This window comes from Plutella xylostella, chromosome 24 (genome assembly GCF_932276165.1).
Source record: "Plutella xylostella chromosome 24, ilPluXylo3.1, whole genome shotgun sequence".
NCBI lineage: Eukaryota > Metazoa > Arthropoda > Insecta > Lepidoptera > Plutellidae > Plutella > Plutella xylostella.
In genome coordinates, this window is record NC_064004.1 from 1,069,855 (window position 1) to 1,093,896 (window position 24,042).

The following is a 24,042-nucleotide window of genomic DNA, read 5'->3' on the forward strand; positions in this document are numbered from 1 at the left end:
CAAATTTGAGCGTGTTGGGTTGGGACTGGCAAGTATATAAATGCCGTTAAATAATCGAAAAGCGATTAAGTAACCACGAGAAAGTAAGATGACGTAACCTAGAGATCCTATACATAGCAAAAATGAAAAAATATATCGAATAAATGTCCTATGAATTTGTCCTTCAAAGCTACAACTACAGATACAGACCTATGTCAAAAGCATCCTTCATTTTTAGCTGTCCACCGTCAACCCTCTTACCATTTTAAACATTATGCCACAGTTTAATGGTCGAATTAAACGTAACGTAAATAAACTCTACCACTCAATTTATTAATATTTAAATCTATTGTCCTCAGGCAACAAAGACACCCTGGACCGGATCCCCAAGGAGAAAGGCATCGACGTGCGCGCCGAGCTCCTGAAGTTCCACGGCGCGTGGTACTCCGCGGATATCATGACACTAGCCGTTTGTGGAAAAGGTAATAACACAAAAAAATTATCCCCTGAATGAATATGGACTTTAAAAAACTTTATTTGGAATCGCACATTATATGATATGATAGATTGAATATAGATAGACGGGTGACTGAATGAAACATTAAATGAATAGATAGTTATGGGGAGATAGATGAGCTCCTCAAGTTCCACGGCCCCTGGCACTGTGCGGATATCATGACACTGGCTGTGTGTGGGAAGGGTATGGCAAATAATATAAACATTAATGAATGAATGAATTAAATGAATGGAATAAATAAGATACACCCTTGTCCGAATGTAAAGCATGAATCAACTAGCCGTTCAAAAGTTATGCTTCTTTTAGTGTTGAATGTCGGGGGTTTTTAACGTTGGTTAGGTTATTAATTCTGTGTTTGCTGGTTAATTAACTATGAAATACGTTAATCTAATTTTCTTTAGGTTACATCATTCATTTACTATGAAATACGTTATTCTCAATTTTTTTTAAATTTCCCCCCAGAATCCCTCGACGAGCTAGAAGCGCTAGTCACCCCCCTATTCTCAGCTATAGAAGAGAAGGGGGTGACCGCCCCAACATGGCCCGAAGCGCCATTCCCACCGGAGTTGCGCAAAAAGCGAGCTTATTGCATGCCCGTTAAGGACTTGAGGTCGCTGTCGATTGATTTCCCTGTGCCGGATTCGACGGCGCATTATAAGAGTGCTGTGAGTGTTTTTTTTATTTGCTTTCACATTTGGTACTTAAGTCTTAAATCATCATATATCACTTTACATCATCTTTATTCTCCGCGAGCTTTGCTTCGCTTTAAAATAATTTATCTTGTAAATTCCGAGATAAAATGTAGCTTACTATAATCCAAATTTCATAAATTTAATTTGTACTGCCGTTTACCCGTGATTGAGTAACAAGATCGAATATACGAATATCGCGTATCTTTTATAACCCACAAATGGCTCAAGCGATTTTAGTTTCTTATTTTTTGCCATGTTATATCCATCCTACTATATCCAACTATAATATAATATTATAAAGGCGAAATTTTGTGAATCTGTGTGTGTGTTGTGTGGGTATGTTTGTTACTTCTTCATGACAAAACGGCTGAACCGATTGTGATGAAATTTGGTATGAAGTTAGCTTACACCCTGGATTAACACATAGGCTACTGCTTTTTATCGCTTAATTCCCACTGGAAAACTCATCAACTTTTTTTTATGTTATAAAATTAAATATTCTTCTATTATCTTCGTTCCAGCCGGGCCACTACCTGTCCCACCTGCTGGGCCACGAGGGCCCCGGCAGCCTGCTCGCCGCGCTCAAGGCCAGGGGATGGTGCAACAGGTAAAGTTAAAGTTAAAGTAAAAGTAGAAAAGAAAAGTGGGGGAAGATAATGACGAATGTCAGATGAGGGGATGGTGCAATAGGTAAAGTTAAAGTCAAAGTTGGAAACAACCCGCTAGCGTAAATCTAGGAAAGCTTTTTGAAGTCCAGAAACCACCGCAAAAATTAGCATCATCATCATCAGCCCGTAATTGTCCACTGCTGGATGTAGTTTTCTCCCAATACTCGCTATTAACTTAACTTTAACTTTTTTCTATTAATTAATTAATCTAGATTTAATATTTGGTGCAAGTCGCCCTAAGTTTCTGTACTTATCTAAAAAACGCCACGTTCATACATTATACCTTACAATATAATTATATTTTTCCACAGTCTAGTAGGCGGCACGCGTATAGGCGCCCGAGGCTTCGGGTTCTTCGGAGTACAAGTGGACCTCACTGAGGACGGCATCGAGCATATTGACGACATCATCGAGTTGGTGTTCCAGGTATTTATTAAAAAATATATATTTATTTAAACTAAAGATTATGAAAGATACAAAATATAATATAGGTTGCAGTATTTGGTAACAATTTAAAAATGGTGATACGACAAGGGCTAACACACTAGGCTAGGCCTATGTTCAGTGTTGTATTTATTTACTAATTCTTTTTTGCACAAATATAGGAAATAAATGTACAAGGTATGTTGGTGTGGAGGAAACGTGTTTTTAAAGCTGCGTACAGCCTGGCCCAACGAACGACCAACGATGGATATTTAAATCATACACTAGCTGTTCCCGCGCGTTTCGCTTCGCTTTGAAAAGGTTTCCCGTGGGAATTCCGGGATAAAAAGTAGCTAGTTCAGTAGTTTTGACGTGAAAGAGTAACAGACAGACACAGTTACTTTCGCATTTATAATATTAGTGTGTGGCGAAAAGTAGTATACTATGGGCGCGAGGCTTCGGTTTCTTCGGCGTGCAGGTGGACCGCACTGAGGACAGCATCGAGCATATTGATGACATCATCGAGTTCGTGTTCCAGGTACGTTTCATAGCTCAAAATATAAAATAACCTTTTCACCACCACACAAATATTTTACACTTTACAATTTACAGCTGTTTCCGCGAGCTTCGCTTCGCCTTAAAAAGTTTTCCCGTGGGAATTCAGGGATAAAAAGTAGCCTATGTTCTTTCCCAGGGTCTAGACCGTATGTATACCAAATTTCATTCAAATCCGTTCAGTAGTTTTGGCGTGAAAGAGTAACAGACAGACAGACACAGTTACTTTCGCATTTATAATATTAGTTAGGATAAATGTACAACGTAAGGAAACGTGTTTTTTAGAGAAAGAAAGAAGAAAGTGTTGGACAACTGGACAGTTCCCCGCTCCCCGCGCTCAAGCCAACCAGACGTGTTTTGTTTTGCTCCCGCTGATTAAATTTTAAAAGTGGTTAAATCCAATTGTTTTGTAACTAAAGTGATGTACCATTTCTATAAACCAAATTGACTAAGTGATATAAGTGTTTCGGCTGACTTTCCGTGTGAAATAAGTGTGTAAATCATCTAAAGTCTAAAAAGGTGACTCAATAATTTTATATATTTTTTTCTCGTACTACCGCGGGTCTCAAGCGCCTACAAATTCAAGCATAGCAATATTCCAGTTGTCCAACAATTCCATTCCCTGGCTGCAAGGCTGTAAATTGCTACTCAACCATGCCTATAAATCGATCCCCCCCTGCCTCACCTCTCAAGACTCCGACTGTATCTGCTTTCGTCCATGGTGAAAAAACGCTTCAACACTGCCAATCTTCACCTGATTTACCAACTCTTGGGATTAATTTGGCTGAGCGTAAAAAGAGAAAGTTTGAGGGAGGAGATGCAAGTGAAGTAGTGGTGTTAATGAAAGAGATGTTCAGCGCTCTCTCTAAGGAGCAAAACCAACGCTTTCAAGATCTGCAGTTGGCTATCAACAACTTGACAGATGAAAATATTGAACTCGTTAAAAGTATTGAGCTCATGAATTTCAAATACGATGAATTTTTATCCCGTATTACTCGTCTCGAAGCCGAACGACGAACGGATAAAAGCACGATTGCCCATCTGGAAGATAGAATTGAGGCAATGGAACGAAAGTCTCGGGCATCAGGTCTTGAAATAAGAAACATCCCTAAAACGACAGGAGAAACTAAGGATGACCTATGCAAAATAGTGAGAAGCTTAGGAGAAACCCTGAAGGTAGATGTACATCAAGACTGCGATATTAAGGACATCTATAGAATAAAAACGAAAGACTCCTCTTTCCCCATAATTACTGAATTTTCGTCAGTCATGAAGAAAGAAAAAATCTTGAAAGCTTCCAAAACCTTCAATAAAAGTAAACCTAAGGGAGAGAAGCTTAATACCAGTCATCTTCAGTTAAAAACCACGGTTAAACCGGTATATCTGTCTGAAACTCTGACTCCAAAAACGCAGCGACTATTTTTCTTAGCGAGGGATCTCTAGAAAAATCTAAACTTCACCTTTTGCTGGACTTCACATGGAGTTGTCTACTGAAGACGCGATGAAAATAGCCCTCAAATCCGTATAAATCATGAAGCTGATCTCGAGGCTCTGCGCAATGCATGACTAGTTTCACCGATAAATTTATGTTTGCTGTTGTTATTCATATCCTATAGGTGCGAAGTAAATATTTTTGTACATGTCCTATTATTTAAAAGTATGTATATTGTATCATCTGAAGTTAACTGCTCTCTCATACATATCTACACAATGTCTACATCAACACTCCCAATAAGCTGCTGCAATGATTATTTAAAGTATCTTGATTGTCTCTTTGTGGCCCAAAATAAACAAATGTTGAATATCACCTGCCAATTCGCTATTACTGTGAAATTTTGCACTAAAATTTTAAAATGAATCCAATAAATATCACTAATCTAACTGATGATGTCGATTCCATCTCAATTTCTAATGCTTTTACCTGTGACGTTGATGTTTGCCATAGCAGGACCAGGGTCTCAGCTGACGTTCTTTCCATCATGACTCAAAATATACGAAGCATAAATGCCAACATAACTGGTTTTCAGGTTCTTCTAGCCAGGTTAAAGATTGATATTGATATTACAGTATTGTGCAAATTAATGTGAACACGAAAAAAAATTGAAAAAAATACATTTATTAGTTCTAAAATATAAAAAACAGAGATATATTAATATAATTTAAGTCATTTTAATAGAAAATGTGTCCTCAGTATGGCTTTTATAACTTCTTCAACACGTTTTGGCATAGAATCTATATGATTTTAACAGTTTTCTGATATTTACTGGTCTAAAAAACTTGTATGGATTACAGCCTCAATCATTTTAGTTTTTCTTATGCAATCCGTTTTACGAAGTCTAACTTTCACAATGGCCCACTTATGTTCAATGGGATTAAGTGCCGGTGAGTTCTCTGGTCATCCAAAGGCATGATATCTTGTTGTCCTTGAAATATTTAAGCATAATCTTGGACACATGGTATGGAGCTGAATTTTGTTGAAAAACTTATTGACCGTTATCATCAAATTTTCTTAGTTCAACTTCTAATCTCCGTTCTAGCAAGTCACTGTATTTTAGCGAGTCCATCATCCCTTCGATGGGCACAAGTCATCCGGTACCTATATAAGAAAAACAGCCCCAAACTAAGAAAAGTTGATGCTTTCGGTCAATAAGTTTTTCAACTAAATTTGGCTCCATGCCACGTGTCCAAGATTATGCTTAAATATTTCAAGGACAACAAGATATCATGCCTTTGAATGGCCAGAGAACTCACCGGCACTTAATCCCATTGAAAATAAGTGGGCCATCGTGAAAGTTAGACTTCGTAAAACGGATTGCACAAGAAAAACTAAAACGATTGAGGCTGTAATCCATACAAGTTTTTTAGACCAGTAAATATCACAAAACTGTTCACAAACTCATGTAGATTCTATGCCAAAGCGTGTTGAAGAAGTTATAAAAGCCAGGGAGGACACATTTTCTATTAAAATAACTTAAATTGTATTAATATATCTCTGTTTTTTTTATTTTAGAACTAATAAATGTATTTTTTTCAAATTTTCACTCGTGTTCACATTAATTTGCACAATACTGTATAATCCTAACTGAGTGTTGGCTGTCTAGTGCTCCAATTATACCGGCACTCTCTGGATACACGTCACACTCCACCAAATCAAGTACCTATCAGAATGATGGCGTTGTGGTATACGTCAGAGATGGTCTTACATGTACTGTCGTGGAACCATCCTTTCAAGACGGTAACTGTCTCTTGATAAATATTGGTGAGGAAACATCAATTGTGTGTATTTATCGATCTCCATCATTTAAAAATACGGATCGCTTTCTTGCGTCAATCGACAAATTATTAACCGAATTATCATCTGCCAAGAATCTTGTTCTAACAGGGGATATTAATATAGCAATTAATTCTGGTAAAATTGATATAAATTCAGAGAAATATCTCACTTTAACATCATATCACGGTCTTCTTCCTGCTCACACATTCGTTACACGGGATCAGAGTGGAACCTGTTTGGACCACGTTCTTCTTAAAACAAAAAAAACATCTACAACCATAGTTCCCCAATCTTCCTTGACTGACCATAAATGTGTCTTGCTCTGCTTAGATAACAAAAAGAAGTCTATATGTCCCTCATCTATCCAATCTAAAGTAAACTATGAAAATTTAAAAAAAGACATAATCAAAATTGATCTTGGGCCTGTTTATATGGAATCTGATCCAAACAAATCTTTGAATTATCTAGTTCGATCGATTACCACAGCAATAGCTATGAACACAGAAAGTAAAGTGATATCCAAGCGCAAAATAATCCTGAAACCCTGGATCACACCTGGTTTACTTCGGTGTATGCGCCACAGGGATAACTTGCATAAAAAATCAAATCGTAGGCCTAATAACGAAATTCTAAAATTGACCTATAAACGCTATAGAAACTTCTGTAACAATTTGCTTAAAACACTTAAAAGAAAATACGATAAAGAAGAAATCACGAAGGCAGGAAATGACTCTAAAAGACTATGGAAGGTCATAAAAAACATCACAAGCACTACAAAAGCAAATAAAAGCGCCAAAGAGCTGCTCTCATCTGATGTCACTCCTCAGATAGCAGTTGATAAGGTCAATGAATATTATGTCAGGGCTGGCGAGTCGCTTGCTCAATCTATTGTCGGGAGACAGAATACCGTTCAACATCATAATATTGGTGACATTTCTTCTACTAATAACTCGTTCTTTCTTAGAGACACTGACCAAAATGAGGTTGAACAAATGATAAATGGTCTAAAGGTCGACTGTGCCATGGGCATTGACGAAATTTCAAACCGATTTCTCAAAGAATTCAAAAACTTCCTTGTGCAACCAATCACTTTCATCTTTAATCAGTGTCTACAATTAGGGATTTTTCCATTGGATCTTAAGGTGTCCAAAGTACATCCGATTCATAAGAGTGGGGACAAAGATCGTGTCAACAATTACAGGCCAATTTCAATTCTGCCATCACTTTCAAAAATACTTGAGAAAATAATTAATAACAGATTAACGCACTACCTCGAGTCAAACAATCTGCTCTCAGTCAACCAGTTCGGTTTTAGGAAAAATAAATCAACTGATGACGCTGTCCTTTCTCTTACTGATTTTGTTTCTACTAACTTGGATTCCGGTAAAAAGTGTATTTCTGTCTTCCTGGACCTAGCTAAAGCCTTTGACACGGTCTCTGTCCCCCTGTTGATTGACAAATTGGACAAAATTGGGATACGCGGCTCACAACTAGATCTTTTTAAAGACTATCTAACGGATAGGTATCAATGTGTGACCATAGGTGAAGTGACCAGTAAAATGCTCCCGGTATTTTATGGGGTACCCCAGGGTAGTATATTGGGACCCACTTTATTCCTAATTTACATTTATAGCATTCTTACCCTAGGTGTCCCGAGAGGCAAAATCATATCCTACGCCGACGACACTGCGCTACTCTTTTCGGCTGACACCTGGGAAGAAGCTTTCAGAGAAGCACAAAAAGGCTTTAATACAATCAACAGCTGGCTTAGTCGAAATCTGCTCTCATTAAATGTTGATAACACAAAGTACATGGCATTCTCAATACGCCACTCTGGCCAACCTTCAACTGACTTCAACATTATCTCCCATACTTGTTTACCGGGCTCAGTTGACTGCTCTTGTCAATGTTTGGAACGCACTCAATGCATTAAATATCTTGGAGTCCTAATTGACAGTAACTTATCATTTAAACCGCATATTGACCTTTTGACCTCTAGAATTAGAAAACTCATCTTCATATTTCATTTTTGTTTTAACACTTAGACATGTCGTGGAACCCACAAAGCTCAAACAAATATATTATGCCCTATGTCAGTCTTTAATTAGTTATTGCATTAGCTCTTGGGGAGGTGCTTCTAAAACAAATCTAAAAAGTGTTGAAGTAGCCCAACGCGCTATATTAAAGGTAGCCACTTTTAGACCTTTTCGTTACCCGACGATTCTTCTTTACAAATACTGTGAAGTACTAACTGTCCGCCAATTGTTTCTGCTCAAGATTTTAACCAAGCAACATAGGCAGCTCATATATAGCCCCTTAATTCTAAACAGGCGCAGAAAACATAACATTTGTATAATTAGACACTATAATACTGTTTTTATTCGTAGATTCTTTTGTTTTTTGGGACCATTTGTGTACAACAAATTCAATAAAATAAAATTCATATACAATATGAATAATTTGGCATGCAAAAGAGAGATCACAAAATGGCTACTATCTCTCTCTTACGATGAGACTGAGAACTTATTAACTGTTTTGCAGTAAGTAATGTTTATTTCTGTTTTTTGTAGAAATCCATTTATTTTTAAGTACTTATTTAAATCTATTCTTACAACTTTGTGAACTGAGAGCTTGTTTTTCTATATGTACACGAATAAATATATATATAAATATAGATGTGTGTGTGTGTGTGTGTGTGTGTGTGTGTGTGTGTGTGTGTGCGTGTGTGTGTGTTATGTATATGTTAGCCTAACTACTTTAACTATTGTGTTTAATTAACTATCATTATGAACTTCATTATTAGTAAGACAAAACCATAGAGTATTTTAATTATAGGGTCTGGGCGCTGCGAGCTGAAATACAGGTTTTACCTAGTTCGGCAGCAGATGCTACTTACTTTACAAATTCTGAAATATTTACAAATTGTCTTAGTTATTAAGGTGTAAAAATTGTATGCTTTTATGGAAATAAAGAATGTTTATGTTTATGTTTATTCAGCTTGTTGAAGATAGCACAGAAATACACGTGAGTCGATCTAGAATAGGAATCGTACGCTTATGTAAGTTAGAAGTAAAGTCTAGAAGTTTACACTGAGGTATTTTCTTTCTTATATGAGACTAGCTGTTCGCGCTCGACAGACAGACACAGTTACGTTCGCATTTATAATATTAGTTAGGATTAGTTAGGATTAGGATTAGTTAGTGTGTGGCGAAAAGTTGTATACTATGAGCGCGAGGGTTCGGTTTCTTCGGAGTACAAGTGGACCCCACTGAGGACGGCATCGAGCATATTGACGACATCATTGAGTTGGTGTTCCAGGTACGTACAGTCCAACTATAAAGTCCTGAAAATGGAAGTGGATCGCAACTAATTGATAAAAACCGTATTTAATCGATCATTCTTGTTTATTAAAGCACAAGTCCGTTAAAAAACCATTACATAATAATAAGAAAATCCTTACATTTAGGTAGTGGTGACCCCAACGTGATTGTAACTTTGTTGCCGACGCTTTATCCCGAGGCAAAATAATTTATGAAGAAACTATTATGTCATCTTTGAAATACTTCACAATGTAAATAAAGCTATAAATAGACCAAGTATATTAATTTCAAAACCTCCAAACCCACCATTATGTACCATACATAGGTATAACATAATGGTAGGGTTTCTACATTTAGCGCTATGTTCTGCCCTATTTGGACGTACAAATTAAGTGTGTGTGATAGGTATAATAAACAGAATTCACTGTAGTTTTACCCTCTTTCCCACAGTACATATCCCTCCTCCGCTCCGAGGGCCCGGTGCGCTGGGTATGGGAGGAGCAGAGAGACCTAATTTAAGCAATAAACCCATAATAATGTACCAAATATACAAACTACACTTTTTTCACAATTACAGTGGTGACCCCAACGTGATAGTGACTTTGTTGTCGACCATCACGTTATGTCCTCTAGAGGGCGCTATATAAATTATAATATGACGTCACATAACCTATAACCATCGCGCAATCAATAAGCTTCTACCTACCTCATACATCAAAATCTGTCAAGCCGTTTAGGCTACAGGAGGGAACATAGAAACAGACAAACATGTACATACATACATACATTAAATCGAAAAACATTACCCTCCTCCTTCGGCAGTCGGGTAAACAGACCAATTATATTAATTCAAAAACGTCCAAATCAGCAGCATCGTTTATAAACTTTTTCCCACTTTCAGTACATATCCCTCCTCCGCTCCGAAGGCCCGGTGCGCTGGGTGTGGGAGGAGCAGCGGGACCTCGCCTCCACGGAGTTCCGGTTCAAAGACACTCAGGAGCCCCGCAGTCTGGTCACCTCGCATGTTCACCTTATACAGGTAATGAAAGTTGCATCCGAAATGGTTTAGCAATTTTTGGGAAGTTGTAGCTCTGTATGGGGTGGATGGATATGACTGTGGAGGAAAACATCGTGAGGAAACCTGCATATCTAGATTTAGCACATCTAGATATGTGAACCCACCAACCCGCAGTGGACCAGCGTGGTGGGAAATGGTCCAAGCTTAGGAAGGCAGTTTAGACCTTGGGGATATGCACAAAGGTTCCACTCTAGAGAGCCAGGTGCAGGTACTTACACCCCCACAGAGAATAGAATAGAATAGAATAGGGGCGGATGGATATGACTGTGGGTTGTTTGATAAAGAATTTGATGACGTGTATTTTCAGCCATGTTTCGTCAAAATCAGTTTATTCGTTCAAAAGTTACGCGCACATTTATGGTCTCATCAAACCTAAAAACTTTTTTTTACACGACATAATTTACCCGCGACTTCTGAATCGCATATAACTAATACCACATGAAAGACTAAGCCCCAGTTTCACCATACTCTGTTAGATCATAACAAGGAATTTGTTGTTGACTTTTGACACATCTGTCAAAAAAAATATACGGAGACGGACGTATAATTGATGACATTACAATTTAACAGGAGTGTTAATGATCTATTAGACTGTGGTGAAACTGGGCTTAAACCTGTCCTCTTCTGTCCTCAACTGTCCTTTTCTGTCCTCAGCAATTCCCCATGGAGGACGTGCTCAGCGCGTACTACATAATGTCGGAGTGGAGGCCCGACCTCATTGAGGAGCTACTCAATCTGCTCACCCCGGAGAATGTCAGAGTGGGGATCGTGGCCAAGTGAGTAATAGCTCCAACTTACCTCGGACTTACCTCCAACTTACTTACAACTTACCTCCAACTAACTTAAACTTACCTCTAATTTGCAATTTACACTTCATATTTGTACCTAATCACGTAATTGGTCGCGACTGTCGCGTAGCCGTATCGCCGTTTTCGAATGTTTACAATGCACTTATTAGGTTTTCTCACGATGTTTTCCTTCAACGTAAGAGCGATGGTATGCATTTTGTTATATAATTCCAAAGACCTCATTGGTACATGTCAGCGCCGGGATTCGAGAACGCATCTCTGGCGGATCATGTTAGTAAAGCCTCAGTACCACATAATGTCGGAGTGGAGGCCCGACCTCATTGAGGAGCTACTCAATCTGCTCACCCGGAGAACGTTAGAGTGGGATCGTGGCCAAGTGAGTAGTAGTTGCTGTTTACCTCCAACTTATCTCCAACTTACATCCAACTTAGATCCAACTTACCTCCAACATACTTACCTACAAATTACCTCAAACTTACCTCCAATTTGCATTCACACTTCATTTCAGCTAAGATCATTCATACATACATATGCTCACAACTGTAATCCCCGAAGGGATAGTCAGACAGTCCGCTTTTCGCTGTTCATTTGTAGTCTCGTGAAAGGTCGCGAGCTATATCGCCGTTTTAGAATGAGTAACTACAATGCACTTAAGGTAAGTACACATCTAGAATCTAGATGTACCTCTAGAACGATGGTATACATACTTGTGGTATGGTACTTAAATTCAAAGAACTCAGTACATGTCAGCGCTGGGATTCGAACCCGCAGCTCTAGCGGGTCATGTCAGCTGTAAAGCCTCAGTACTACATAATGTCGGAGTGGAGGCCCGACCTCATTGAGGAGCTACTCAATCTGCTCACCCCGGAGAATGTCAGAGTGGGGATCGTGGCCAGGTGAGTGTTAGCTACTATTTACCTCCAACTTACCTCCAACGTACCACCAATTTACCTCCAACTTACCTCTACAATACCAGCAATTGCTGCACATCACTTTTACGAGATTGTATAGTTATCCGCACGGGTTAATTATTAAGCTTAACTATACAATCTGTAAATGGCTGACAGACCTATGTTGTCTGTCTCATCCAGATTAAATGGTCTGTTTTAGTTAGCCAAATCATTAAATATTCGATTCTTTGAACTGACTAAGACATTTAGGGTCTATTCACAAAGGCCAGAAAAGAGAGCAGATTTTCATCACGTTCGAAATCGTACCTTGGGTCATTACAACAACGTTAATTTTTCAACTATTTTGACAATGATTAAATGAAATGTAAATAGACTATAATTAACACTAAATAACTATACTTAACACTCTATCCTCGGCCTTCCTAATCAAAACATTCGTGTCTACCTTCGTGAATTCCTTTAACGATTTTAGTATTTTTGCCTCACCTAAATATGTTTGTTGTATTCCAGAGCCTTTGCCGACAAATGCACGATGGTGGAGCCGTGGTACGGGACCAAGTATCTACAGGAAGACATTGATGAGGCAACTATTCAGGTACGTAGTAAACACCTATTGTACTACGAGTTTCTCAACTTAAATGTAAAGACACGTTAGCACGTTTAAACAACGTTTACATGGTGCTTAAGATAAAAAAAACCGGCCAAGTGCGAGTCGGGCTCGCGCACAAAGGGTTCCGTAGCAGCAAAATTACAGTTAAATCAACCTATCTCAAAAACTATAAGAGATACTTTGATCAAACCAAAAATCGTTGAAAGAGTTAATTAGCATGCATCACCTCTATTTTTTTTAGAATTTTATACCCCGTAGTTATAAAAATAGAGGGGGGGGGGACATACTTTTTACGACTTTGAGAGCTGATATCTCAAAAACCGTTCACTTTAAGAAAAATGTTTTTTAGAAAACTTTATATCATTTTAAAAGACCTTTCCATTGATACCCCACACGGGTATGTACATCGAAAAAAAAAATTTCATCCCTCAGTTACATGTATGGGGGGCCCCACCCCCAATTCTTTTTTTTACTATTTAGTGTCATATTTTTGTAGCGGTTCATACAACACATATTCCCATCAAATTTCATCACTGTAGTACTTATAGTTTCCGAGTAAATCGGCTGTGACAGACGGACAGACGGACAGACGGACATGACGAAACTATAAGGGTTCCGTTTTTGCCATTTTGGCTACGGAACCCTAAAAACATATTTTATTGCAAGTGAATCATTTTCTAATTTTAGCTAGTAGCCTATGTTTTAAGTGCATCTTACACAAATAAATGGCTAAAAAGTCGTCAGAAGATCTGAAGAAACAACGTCTATGAATTTTATGTGATGAATAGCGCTATTATTGGTAAGCGCGTTGGTTCTAATTTTTTACCCCCGACGACGGAAAAAGTGGGGTGTTATTTGTGATTGGACAGTGAAACGTATCCAACTTTGTAAGAGTTATCACTCCTATACCTACATGTTATTACTAAGTATAAGTAGTCAAACAGTAGTCATACATGCACATATTACCAATTTTTCAACAGAAATGGAAGAACACTAAGCACTCTGAAGAATTACACCTGCCGCCTCCCAACGAGTACATACCGGCCAACCTGGACATCGACCCCAGCAAGGTGAGACTAGTAGTCTATACAGCACATGCTGAGTAGGGGACCTTTGCTCAATAGTAAGCATTCTGAAGAGCTACACCTGCCTCCTCCCAACGAGTACATACCCGCCAACCTGGACATAGACCCCAGCAAGGTGAGACTAGTAGTCTATACAGCACATGCTGAGTAGGGGACCTTTGCTCAATAGTAAGCATTCTGAAGAGCTACACCTGCCTCCTCCCAACGAGTACATACCCGCCAACCTGGACATAGACCCCAGCAAGGTGAGACTAGTAGATAGTGTGTAGACTATACAGCACATGCTGAGTAGGGGACCTTTTGCTCAATACTTAGCATTCTGAAGAGCTGTAAATACCCGCCAACCTAGACATCGACCCCAACAAGGTGAGTACAGTAGTCTGTAGTCTATACAGCTCATGCTGAGTGAGGGACCTTTTGTTCAATACTAAGCACTCTGAAGACCTACACCTGCCTCCTCCCAACGAGTACATACCGGCCAACCTGGACATCGACCCCAGCAAGGTGAGACTAGTAGTCTATACAGCACGTGCTGAGTGGGGACCTTTTGCTCAATACTAAGCACTCTGAAGAGCTGCACCTGCCGCCTCCTAACGAGTACATACCGGCCAACCTGGACATAGACCCCAGCAAGGTGAGATTAGAACCTAGTCTGTGGTTTATAGAGCACATACTGAGTGGGGAATTTTTTGCTCAATACTTAGCATTCTGAAGAGCTGTAAATACCCGCCAACCTGGACATCGACCCCAGCATGGTGAGATTATAAGCTAGTCTGTGGTTTATACTATACAGCACATGCTGAGTAAGGGACCTTTTGTTGGCACAGTGCGCGCGATAAACCTGGACATTGACCTCAGCAGGGTGAGTGGTTTATATTACAATATTAAATAAATAAATTATAGAGTTAGGAACCAAAATAAATTAAGTACTCAGTTGGTATGATGTCGGGGTCACCAATTTACTCATTTAAAAACGGCTCGCGACCTCTCACGTGCTTTCAAATGTGTAGCGAAAAGCAGGTGACTGCAACACACTGCACAATCGTACCTGCCTCTTTTGTGTTACTATAGTTTCAAAATCCACTTTCTCTCTCACCCAGGACCCGACACAAGACTCAGTGGCTCCGTGCATAGTGCGAGACTCGGCGCTGCTGCGGCTGTGGTACAAGCGCGACCACGAGTTCCTGTTGCCTAAAGCTGTGGCCACTTTTGACTTCATCAGGTCAGTAAAGCTGCACACCTAGTATGGGGCCCAAGACACGCACGACAAGATATTACTAAAGTTATCCGTCGCAGTCTATATCACGCGGCCTATAGCAGTCCACTGCTGGACGTAGGCCTCTCCCAAAGCACGCCGATGGATGTGATCTATAGCTTTCAGCATCCAATATGACTAATATCTATAGGATTCATGTTATATTTTACAAAGTATAGTCTTCCCGTATTCGTCCTATGCTGGACATAGACCTCTCCCAAGGAGAAGTTGGTTTTCTCTTGAAAACTACAAATGATAAATCATCTCGACCCATCACTTCACTACTGCTGGGGCACGGGTCCCCTACAAATGAAGGAAGGGTTTTAGGTCTAGTCCAAATAAAATGTATGTATTTGTGTTATAATTGAGACAACCGATATATGAACAAGCATTTATTCGACTGAGGACTGGGGCGCGGGACGCAGCCCGCGCTAACTTATGTCTACCCGAAACCTATTAATATAACATACCTCCGCCAATATTTGAATGCCATTGATAAGATAAGGCGCAAGCAGTTGCATAAGAAACCTGACAATTATTATTGAAAACAATTTAAATCAATAGGCACAAAATCTGTTTACACACTTAAAAGCAAAGCCTAGGCATCCGCTAGTATGATTTAAAAATAACTTTTATAATTAATAACTTTACGCTTGCGTTTTTCCAAAACCTGAGGTTCAGAGTCAGAGACGGAAGTCGTGGCTGAAGGCGAGCTGACGTCGTCGGTTTGTGTCGCCTGTACCTCAGGTTCGGGTGACACAGGTGCGCTAACACTAGACAACATTACAGGAGGTAACACTAGTTCAGATTCGCAAACATTTTCTGACTCGTTAGGTATAACTGATACATCCTCCTCCCCTTTAAATTTCAAAATTTGATTAGCATGTTTCTTCAAAACAGTCTGAGAGTTTAACAATTGAATAGAATAGACATTAGAACCGAGTTTTTCTAAAATGACGGCCTTAGCCCACTCACATTTTTGATTTTTAAACACTTTCACCAACACTACTTCTCCACTGACGAAGGAAACTTTCCTGTTTCCTGTATAATTTTTACACTGTAAGGACTGGTTCCGTGTTACTGTTTCACCGAGTGTGGTGCCGGCGGGGGCGGGGGCGGGGGCGGCCTGCGCCTGCGCCCCGCTAGGGCACAGCACATCTAATCTGCTACGCAATCTGTGACCAAAAAGTACTTCTGAAGGAGACCTTTCTGTTGTAAAATGCTTCGAATTGCGATATTTTAATAAAAATTCGCATAATTTAATGTTTAAGTCTCGCAAATTTGACCCTGACAAAATTATCGATTTGATAGCCTTTTTTATTATTTTTACATAACTTTCCGCTTGACCGTTGCTTTGCGGGTTGTATGGCGGTGAAGTTATGTGTTTAATTCCGTTACTATCACAAAATGATTTAAACTCTGTCGAACAAAACGATGTGCCGTTATCTGTTAATATTGTGTGAAAAAGGCCAAACCTAGCCATGACGTCACATAACTTTTCTATGACTATCCTAGATCCATACCCTGTAGACACATCGTAACATTCTACCCATTTAGAGTAGGCATCGACAATCACTAGATATGTTTTATTATTGATCGGGCCAAGGAAGTCTAAATGAACTCGATGCCATGGAGCGGGCGGGTGCGGCCACGGGGCGAGCGGGACGCGCGGGGGGGCGGGCCGCAGCGTGGCGCACACGTCGCATGACGACACATAACGTTCAATGTCGCTCGACATGCCCGGCCACCAGAATCTATCGCGCGCTTCAGACTTCACCTTACTAATACCTAAATGACCACTGTGTAACTCGACCAAAACATTTTTACGTAAACATTCTGGTATGATCAATTTTGACCCTCGTATCAAACAATCTTCTTCTAATGATAATTCATTTCGGCACATAAAATAAGGTTTAATATCCTTATCAGTAATTTTTCTGGGCCATCCGGTCAAACAATACTTCACAACTGACTTAAGGACGATGTCATTGTGTGTCGCTTCTTTTACCTCTTTTTGCGATAAGAGCGTGTGACCATTATAAATGAAGTTTACATACGATAATTCATCAACACTATCGCATGAGCTAGCGGCCGCGCGCGGTGCGCAACTACTCTCGGCTACAGATCTGCTTAGGAAATCAGCTGCATTATTAGCGCTCGAAACATATTCTATCTTGTAATTATACGCGGAGAGGAAAATTGCATAACGTTGGAGCCTGTTAGCCGATATTTCTGGAATTCCTTTGCTAGGGTTAAATATTGATAGTAAAGGCTTATGATCCGTGCGCAATATAAACGGATCAGAACGACCAAATAGGTATTGGTGGAATTTTTTTACTCCAAACACTATGGCCGCTGCTTCTTTTTGGATTTGGCTGTAACGTTTTTCAGCGGGTGACAATGACCGTGACATAAACGAAACTGGTTTTTCCACACCATTTTCCTCTTGCGATAATATCGCCCCTAGCCCGTAAGGAGATGCATCTACGGTTAATATTATTTTGGCATTTGGATTAAAATGTGCTAAGGTGTTATCCGATGCCAATATTGTTTTTATATTTGTAATTGCCAACTCATGCTCAGGGCACCATTGCCACATACTACCTTTTTGTAGTAATTTATGTAACGGGCTCATAATAGATGACGCATTTTTAATGAACGACCTATAATAATTTATCATCCCCAAAAATGACTTTAGCTCCGATACATTAGTGGGTGTCTTCGCATTCAAAATAGCCTTAACCTTTTCCGGCGACTTATGAATTCCGTTACGATCAATTACAAATCCCAAGTATGAAATTGAGTCCTGAAATAATAAACATTTTTGTTTTTGTAAAACAAGGCCGGCCTTTTCTAATCTATCAAACACTTGGTTTAACCTTTCACTATGCTCTTTTTTATCCTTGCCGGTGACACAGATGTCATCCAGGAATAATAGCACGCCGTCGAGCCCGGATAGCAGCGACTCCATCGCTCTCTGGAACACGGCCGGGGCCGACGATAGCCCAAACACTAATCTTGTGAATTTATACAGGCCTTTGTGTGTATTTATACACGTAAGATCTTGGGAACTGTCACTGAGACAAAATTGATTGTACGCCCTAGACAAATCTAGTTTCGAGAACTGTTGACCGCCATGAAGTTTTGCGAAAAGTTCATCGACCCTCGGCAATGGGTATTTGTCAATAAACAGTTGTTTATTGATTGTTGTCGAGTAATCTACACACAGACGCAACTTCTTATCTTCGCGAATAACGGGTACAATGGGGCTTGCGTAATCGGAGTATTGCACGGGTACCAAGATGCCCAATTCCACTAACCTGTCTATTTCTTGTTCTACCTTTTCGCGAATAGCAAAGGGGAGCGGCCTCGCTTTCCTAAAGATCGGTTTAGAATCTGGTTTAAGGTCGAGGTTCACTGTCCCACCGTTAAAACAACCTAACTTATCCGAAAATAAATTAGGGTACCTCTGTGCGAATTGGTCCAATACGTCCGAACATAAGTTCAATGGTGATATTTGTAATTTAAATTTCAAAAAGAAATCCCTCCCTAATAACGGCGGGCCCCCATCACGCACTACATATACATCTAAGTTTCGACTTTGGTCATTGTAACTGAAACTTAACGAGACGTAGCCTAACGTGTGTATTATTGAATTATTATAACTTTGTAAAACTAATTTACTCGGATTTAATTTTAAGGTAGAAAAATATTTATTAAATATTTCCTCCGAAATAACGGTAACTGCCGATCCGGTATCTATTTCGAAATTCAACCTGACATTATTTACTAGAATGGTCTCTTTCATTGGTTCACCATGCTGCGTACGAATATTACAAATTATGCGCTTACCATCAACATCGTAACCGTCCCCGTCGGCACCACACTCAATGAAATGATGACGTGACGAGCCTTTTCCCGGACACATTCTTCGAAGGTGACCTTTCACGCCGCATTTCTTGCACCTGTACCGAGTAAACTTGCACCTGGACACGTCGTGGCCATCGTAGCCACAAGCTGGACATCCAGCCGGGTCCGCTCGTGCTGCCGGGGAGGCGGCCGCGGGCGGGCGCGCGGTCTGCGGGCGCGCCGCGGCGGCCACCTTGAGCACCTGGGCCGTGGCGAGCTCCGCCTGGCCCGGCGCCTCCTGCTGCGACCCGGCGCGCGCCGCACGCACTCCATCCGCCAGCTCCAACGCCTTGCTCAGCGTCAGGCCTTCCATGGCCTTGGTGAAGAGTAGGTCCCGCTCGGGGCCGGACTGCATGCCCAGCACGAAACGGTCTCGAAGAGCCTCCTCCAGAGTCGATGCGCCAAAATCGCAGTGTAATGCCAAGCCTCGCACCCGCGCCGCCCAGTCTGCTAGACTTTCGCCGCGAGCCTGCGTGGCACCGTAGAACTTACATCTTTCGGCAAACCCGCACTTTTTAGTTTCAAAATGTCCATCGAGTAACTCCACCACATTATTGTAACTAAGGGTACCGACAGATTTAGGTAAAGCTAGGTCCCGAATTAATTTGTACGTTGGTTCGGCTAAACTGCTTAACAAAATGGCGCGTCGCTTGCTACCGGTTTTATCGTCTCCTGTCCCGATATCGTTGGCTAAGAACCATTGTTCTAGACGATCTTTATATAATGTCCAATCTTGCTGCTCGTGATTGAATAGCGTTAAAGACCCGACCGAGAATTTAGCCATTTCTTTTTTTTATTTGCACGCGTTTTCTGATTTACTCGTTCGCCACTGTTATAATTGAGACAACCGATATATGAACAAGCATTTATTCGACTGAGGACTGGGGCGCGGGACGCAGCCCGCGCTAACTTATGTCTACCCGAAACCTATTAATATAACAATTTGACAAAGTGTAGGATCCATTTGCGTTTTCATTACTTTATTTAGGTTGTTGCAAAAAGCGTATAAGTACTAAACCAAAAGAGGGTGACTAAGGGGGTCCGATCAGACCGCCTTTTGTACCCTAACTAAGTTTAAACTTGTTAATTTTACTTTTTTTTGGTGTACAAATAAAGTGTATTCTATCTATCTATTTGCAGATACCCATACTAATAACTAATATTCTGTAATATTTTGCAGTCCCCTGGCGTACTCGGAGCCGCTGTCGTGCGGGCTGGCCTCGCTCTGGGTGCTGCTGCTGAGGGATAAGCTGCAACAGGTGACTATCTTGGAGTGACTATACAGGGTGTTGCAAAAACACCGAAAAAATTTATGATCACGTGACTTTTACTATGGAGAGTTGTTTTTATCGCCAATTTCCAAAAGTCGTGCACGATGACCAAGAGGGTTAGTATTAGTATTACCACTTTGGTGGTAGAGTGAGATAAAGCTAACTCGCTCGCTAGCTTTGTACTTTACACTTGACTGCAGACAGTGATTGAATATTCTCATTGATATCGAACTAAAGAAAAAGTTTCCAATAGAAAAAAAAAAACATAACTTATCAAATACAAAATATTAGTCATACTTATTAATTATCTAATTTTGAAAATATGGAACCGGAGTTTGCGAAGATAACACTTACATAAGAGCACTTTTCAAATGCAGTGTAGTTTATTTTTGACTTCCATTAACAATATTACCATTTTAAAAGACATAATTAATATACTCAATAAATTTTCAGGGCGGCTATGCGGCTGAGTTGGCCGGCCTGCGGGGATCTGTTGGCAACGCCAAATACGGACTCAGTGTAAGTTTAGTGTTATAGCGACTGTATAAGTTTAGTAAATTAGGAGAAAGACAAATATTTTAGTTAGAAATTCTGTATTTTCACAAATAGCCTTATCAAGCTAAGGCTGTGACTTAGCCAAATTGCCCACCTTTTTAGACGGTTTGATTTCAGCTGGTCTGTAAAGTGGGGCTTTTAGCAAATAGACACCCATTTTAACGGTCATAAGGCACAAAATATTGCATCAAACGAACTGTCGAAACATCCCTACAGGTGTTTATACTGCCGTTGAGTGTCATATCGCTAGTCAACACAAGAATCGCATAAAAATACATTTGATCTAGAATTGAGTCGTGGACAAAAAAGTCGTGAACAAAGGCGGTATAATCAATCAGTAAACAAGGCTAAATAAAATACCGTGCAATCTCCAACACATGTTATTGGCGGAATTGACAGTGTTAGTCACACACAGTCAGAGAGCCACAAAAACAAAATTGAATTGAATGCTGTCCTAGAGACGGACGATGAACTGTTTGCAGACCACCTGCTAGATGGTCCGATGACATCTGCAAGGATGCGGGGAAGCAGTGGACCAGAGCGGCCCAGGACCGGAAGAAATAGCGTACAAAAAAGGAGGCAACAACAGTGGGTGATAGAAGGCTGATGATGAGTCGTGGCGGTCCACTGGGCTGCGTCGACATTACAAGGAGAAGAAGTATAACTACAAGTATTGACGTTGCGACACGACGTCTGCCGCAATTTGGTGTATTCCCCCGACAATTTTCACCCTATTCTATTCTATTCTATTCTCTGTGGGGGTGTCAGTACCTGCACCTGGCTCTCTCGAATGGAACCTTTGTGCATATCCCCAAGGTCTAAACTGCCTTCCTAAGATTGGACCATTTCCCACCACGCTGGTCCACTGCGGGTTGGTGAGTTCACATATCTAGATGTGCTAAATCTAGATATGCAGGTTTCCTCACGATGTTTTCCTTCACCGTAAGAGCGATGGTATACATTGTACTTAAATTCAGAAAAGAACTCATTGGTACATACATGTCAGCACCGGGATTCGAACCCGCATCTCTGGCGTGAGAAGCGGGCGCTTACCGACTGAGCTACCACCGCTCCTACCCTAATATTATGTGACATTGTTCGCAGGTGACCATAGACGGATACGACGACAAACAACACATACTCTTGGACAAGATTATCGACGAATTAGTCAACTTCAAGTGCGACCCGAAAAGGTAAGGTTTTTGTAGAGAAAGTTAGCTTTATTATGGCATAGACTTAATTGGTATATTACAGTCTATGGTAAGGGGTACTGCGGGGTCTCTTTAGTTTACAAAAACCAAAAGAACAAAAGCTGTCACGTAATCATGTTTAATGCAACTGGATAGAGTCGTGTTTAGCGCAGCAGCGCCCCATAACTTTGGAGTGCATTGCTCTCGTTTGTATGTTTTTCGTAAGCGAAAGTGACCCCCGAGGTCGGCATCCGTATCTTTGGTTGTTTAATCAATAGGAAAACAGTCATACTTTAGGAACAGCCGGTAGATAAAACTAGGTTTCCTTACGATGTTTTATTTCACTGTCGGTTTACAGTTTTCTTTCTAAATAATAACAAAAAGTGTTTTTCTTCCTTATTTATGTGTAGTGTTCTTTATAGTTATAATAACCTCAATCGTTAGTATAAAATAGGAACAATAACAACACGTATAAGTATTTTATTTACATCAATAGATGATCACAATAATTGTCATGTTATGCATAAACAATACAATACACATGATTTGTAAATATAAATGAAATGAATCTTATCTAAAAATATCATATTTTCGATGATGATTTTTAGCATTTCGGCAACTATTTTGCAGACATATAATCGGTTAAGACATATAATGTATTCAATTGGATGAAAAAAACTTATAAATAACTTAAGTTAACAGGAAAATGATTAAGTAAATTAACAAATAAAAGGTAAAATATAAATAATGTAATTCTTACGTGTTGTGGCTACATTTGTTAGTAGGTACATATGTTACTGTAAAAGCCCGAACAACGGTAAATCCTAGGATTTACCAGTAAATCTTAGGATTTACCAACATGAGTTGGTAAATGTAAGGATTTGTGAAAATGGGTCATTTTTTTCGGGCTTTTACCATTAGAATTTGGTAAATGTTAGGTTTTACCACTGACACCTAGTAAAAGTTGGTTTTGGGAATAAAACAAAGATTAATTATAACCTATTCATTTATTTCAATCAAAAACATAAATTATTTTCTTTCAGAATTTATATTATTTTTTATGTATAAAGTGCGTTTTGATTTGGCGATAACGGTTTTTCCCAATAACCACTTGTCGAAAAGAAATTGGAAAATAATAAGTAAAATAATTTTCACGTATTATTATTGTTGACGTCGAGTAAAGTAGATTGCAATAATAAATATTTCTTAAGTTCGGTTAGTTATAAGTTATCATCATCATCACGACTCATTACGTCCCCACTGCTGGGGCACGGGTCTCCTTCCAATGAAGGAAAGGTTTCGATCTAGTCCACCACGCTGGCCTAGTGCGGGTTGGTAGACCCCAACAAAAGCAAGCTTGTGCTGAGCGAGTTGTCGGGTAAGTGGGCAACCCGACTGTCAGACGTTTTCAAGCCGCCCGAAGGCCTCTGACTAGGCTTAACGACTGCCGCCGAAGCAGCAACCGGGACCCACGGCTTAACGTGCCGTCCGAAGCACGAAAGCATCCAGAAAAGTACCACTTGAAATCGGTCACCCATCCAATGGCTGACCATGCTGGTTGTTGCTAAACCTCAGTGATCAGTTACGATCATTGAAGCCCGCTCGACTACGGACGCTTTGTTCGACTACGGAGGTTATAAGTTATAACCTGGCTTTTTCAACATTTACCGTACCTTAATGTAAATCCTAAGATTTACCAAGTGAATAGTGGTAAAAGTGCGAATCGCAAAATCTTTCGGGCTTTTACCATTAAGAGTTGGTAAATCTTAGGTTTTACGCGTAAATCTTAGGATTTACCGTTGTTCGGGCTTTTACAGTAACACATATACCACGTAATTTATCTTTAATTTATAAGTTAAATTGTACTTGTCTGTGTTGTAGTCCTTAAATAATAATAATAATAATAATAAAAAAAACAAATAAATATGCTATTTACAAAAC

General features: G+C 39.9%; 1 protein-coding gene across 1 annotated transcript in view; it reads left to right on the plus strand.

Moving 5' to 3' along the window:
• The window catches only part of LOC105398789 (insulin-degrading enzyme), a 33,899-nt gene that overhangs the window by 3,507 nt on the left and 6,350 nt on the right, over positions 1–24,042 (plus strand). Inside the window, exons 7-18 of the mRNA XM_048629866.1 lie at positions 339–461; positions 959–1,161; positions 1,710–1,795; positions 2,168–2,282; positions 10,330–10,467; positions 11,161–11,282; positions 12,737–12,821; positions 13,817–13,906; positions 15,022–15,143; positions 20,266–20,344; positions 20,810–20,875; positions 22,016–22,104. Of these exons, the coding sequence (XP_048485823.1) occupies positions 339–461; positions 959–1,161; positions 1,710–1,795; positions 2,168–2,282; positions 10,330–10,467; positions 11,161–11,282; positions 12,737–12,821; positions 13,817–13,906; positions 15,022–15,143; positions 20,266–20,344; positions 20,810–20,875; positions 22,016–22,104 (1,318 nt within the window). The remainder of the gene's footprint in view (positions 1–338; positions 462–958; positions 1,162–1,709; positions 1,796–2,167; positions 2,283–10,329; positions 10,468–11,160; positions 11,283–12,736; positions 12,822–13,816; positions 13,907–15,021; positions 15,144–20,265; positions 20,345–20,809; positions 20,876–22,015; positions 22,105–24,042) is intronic.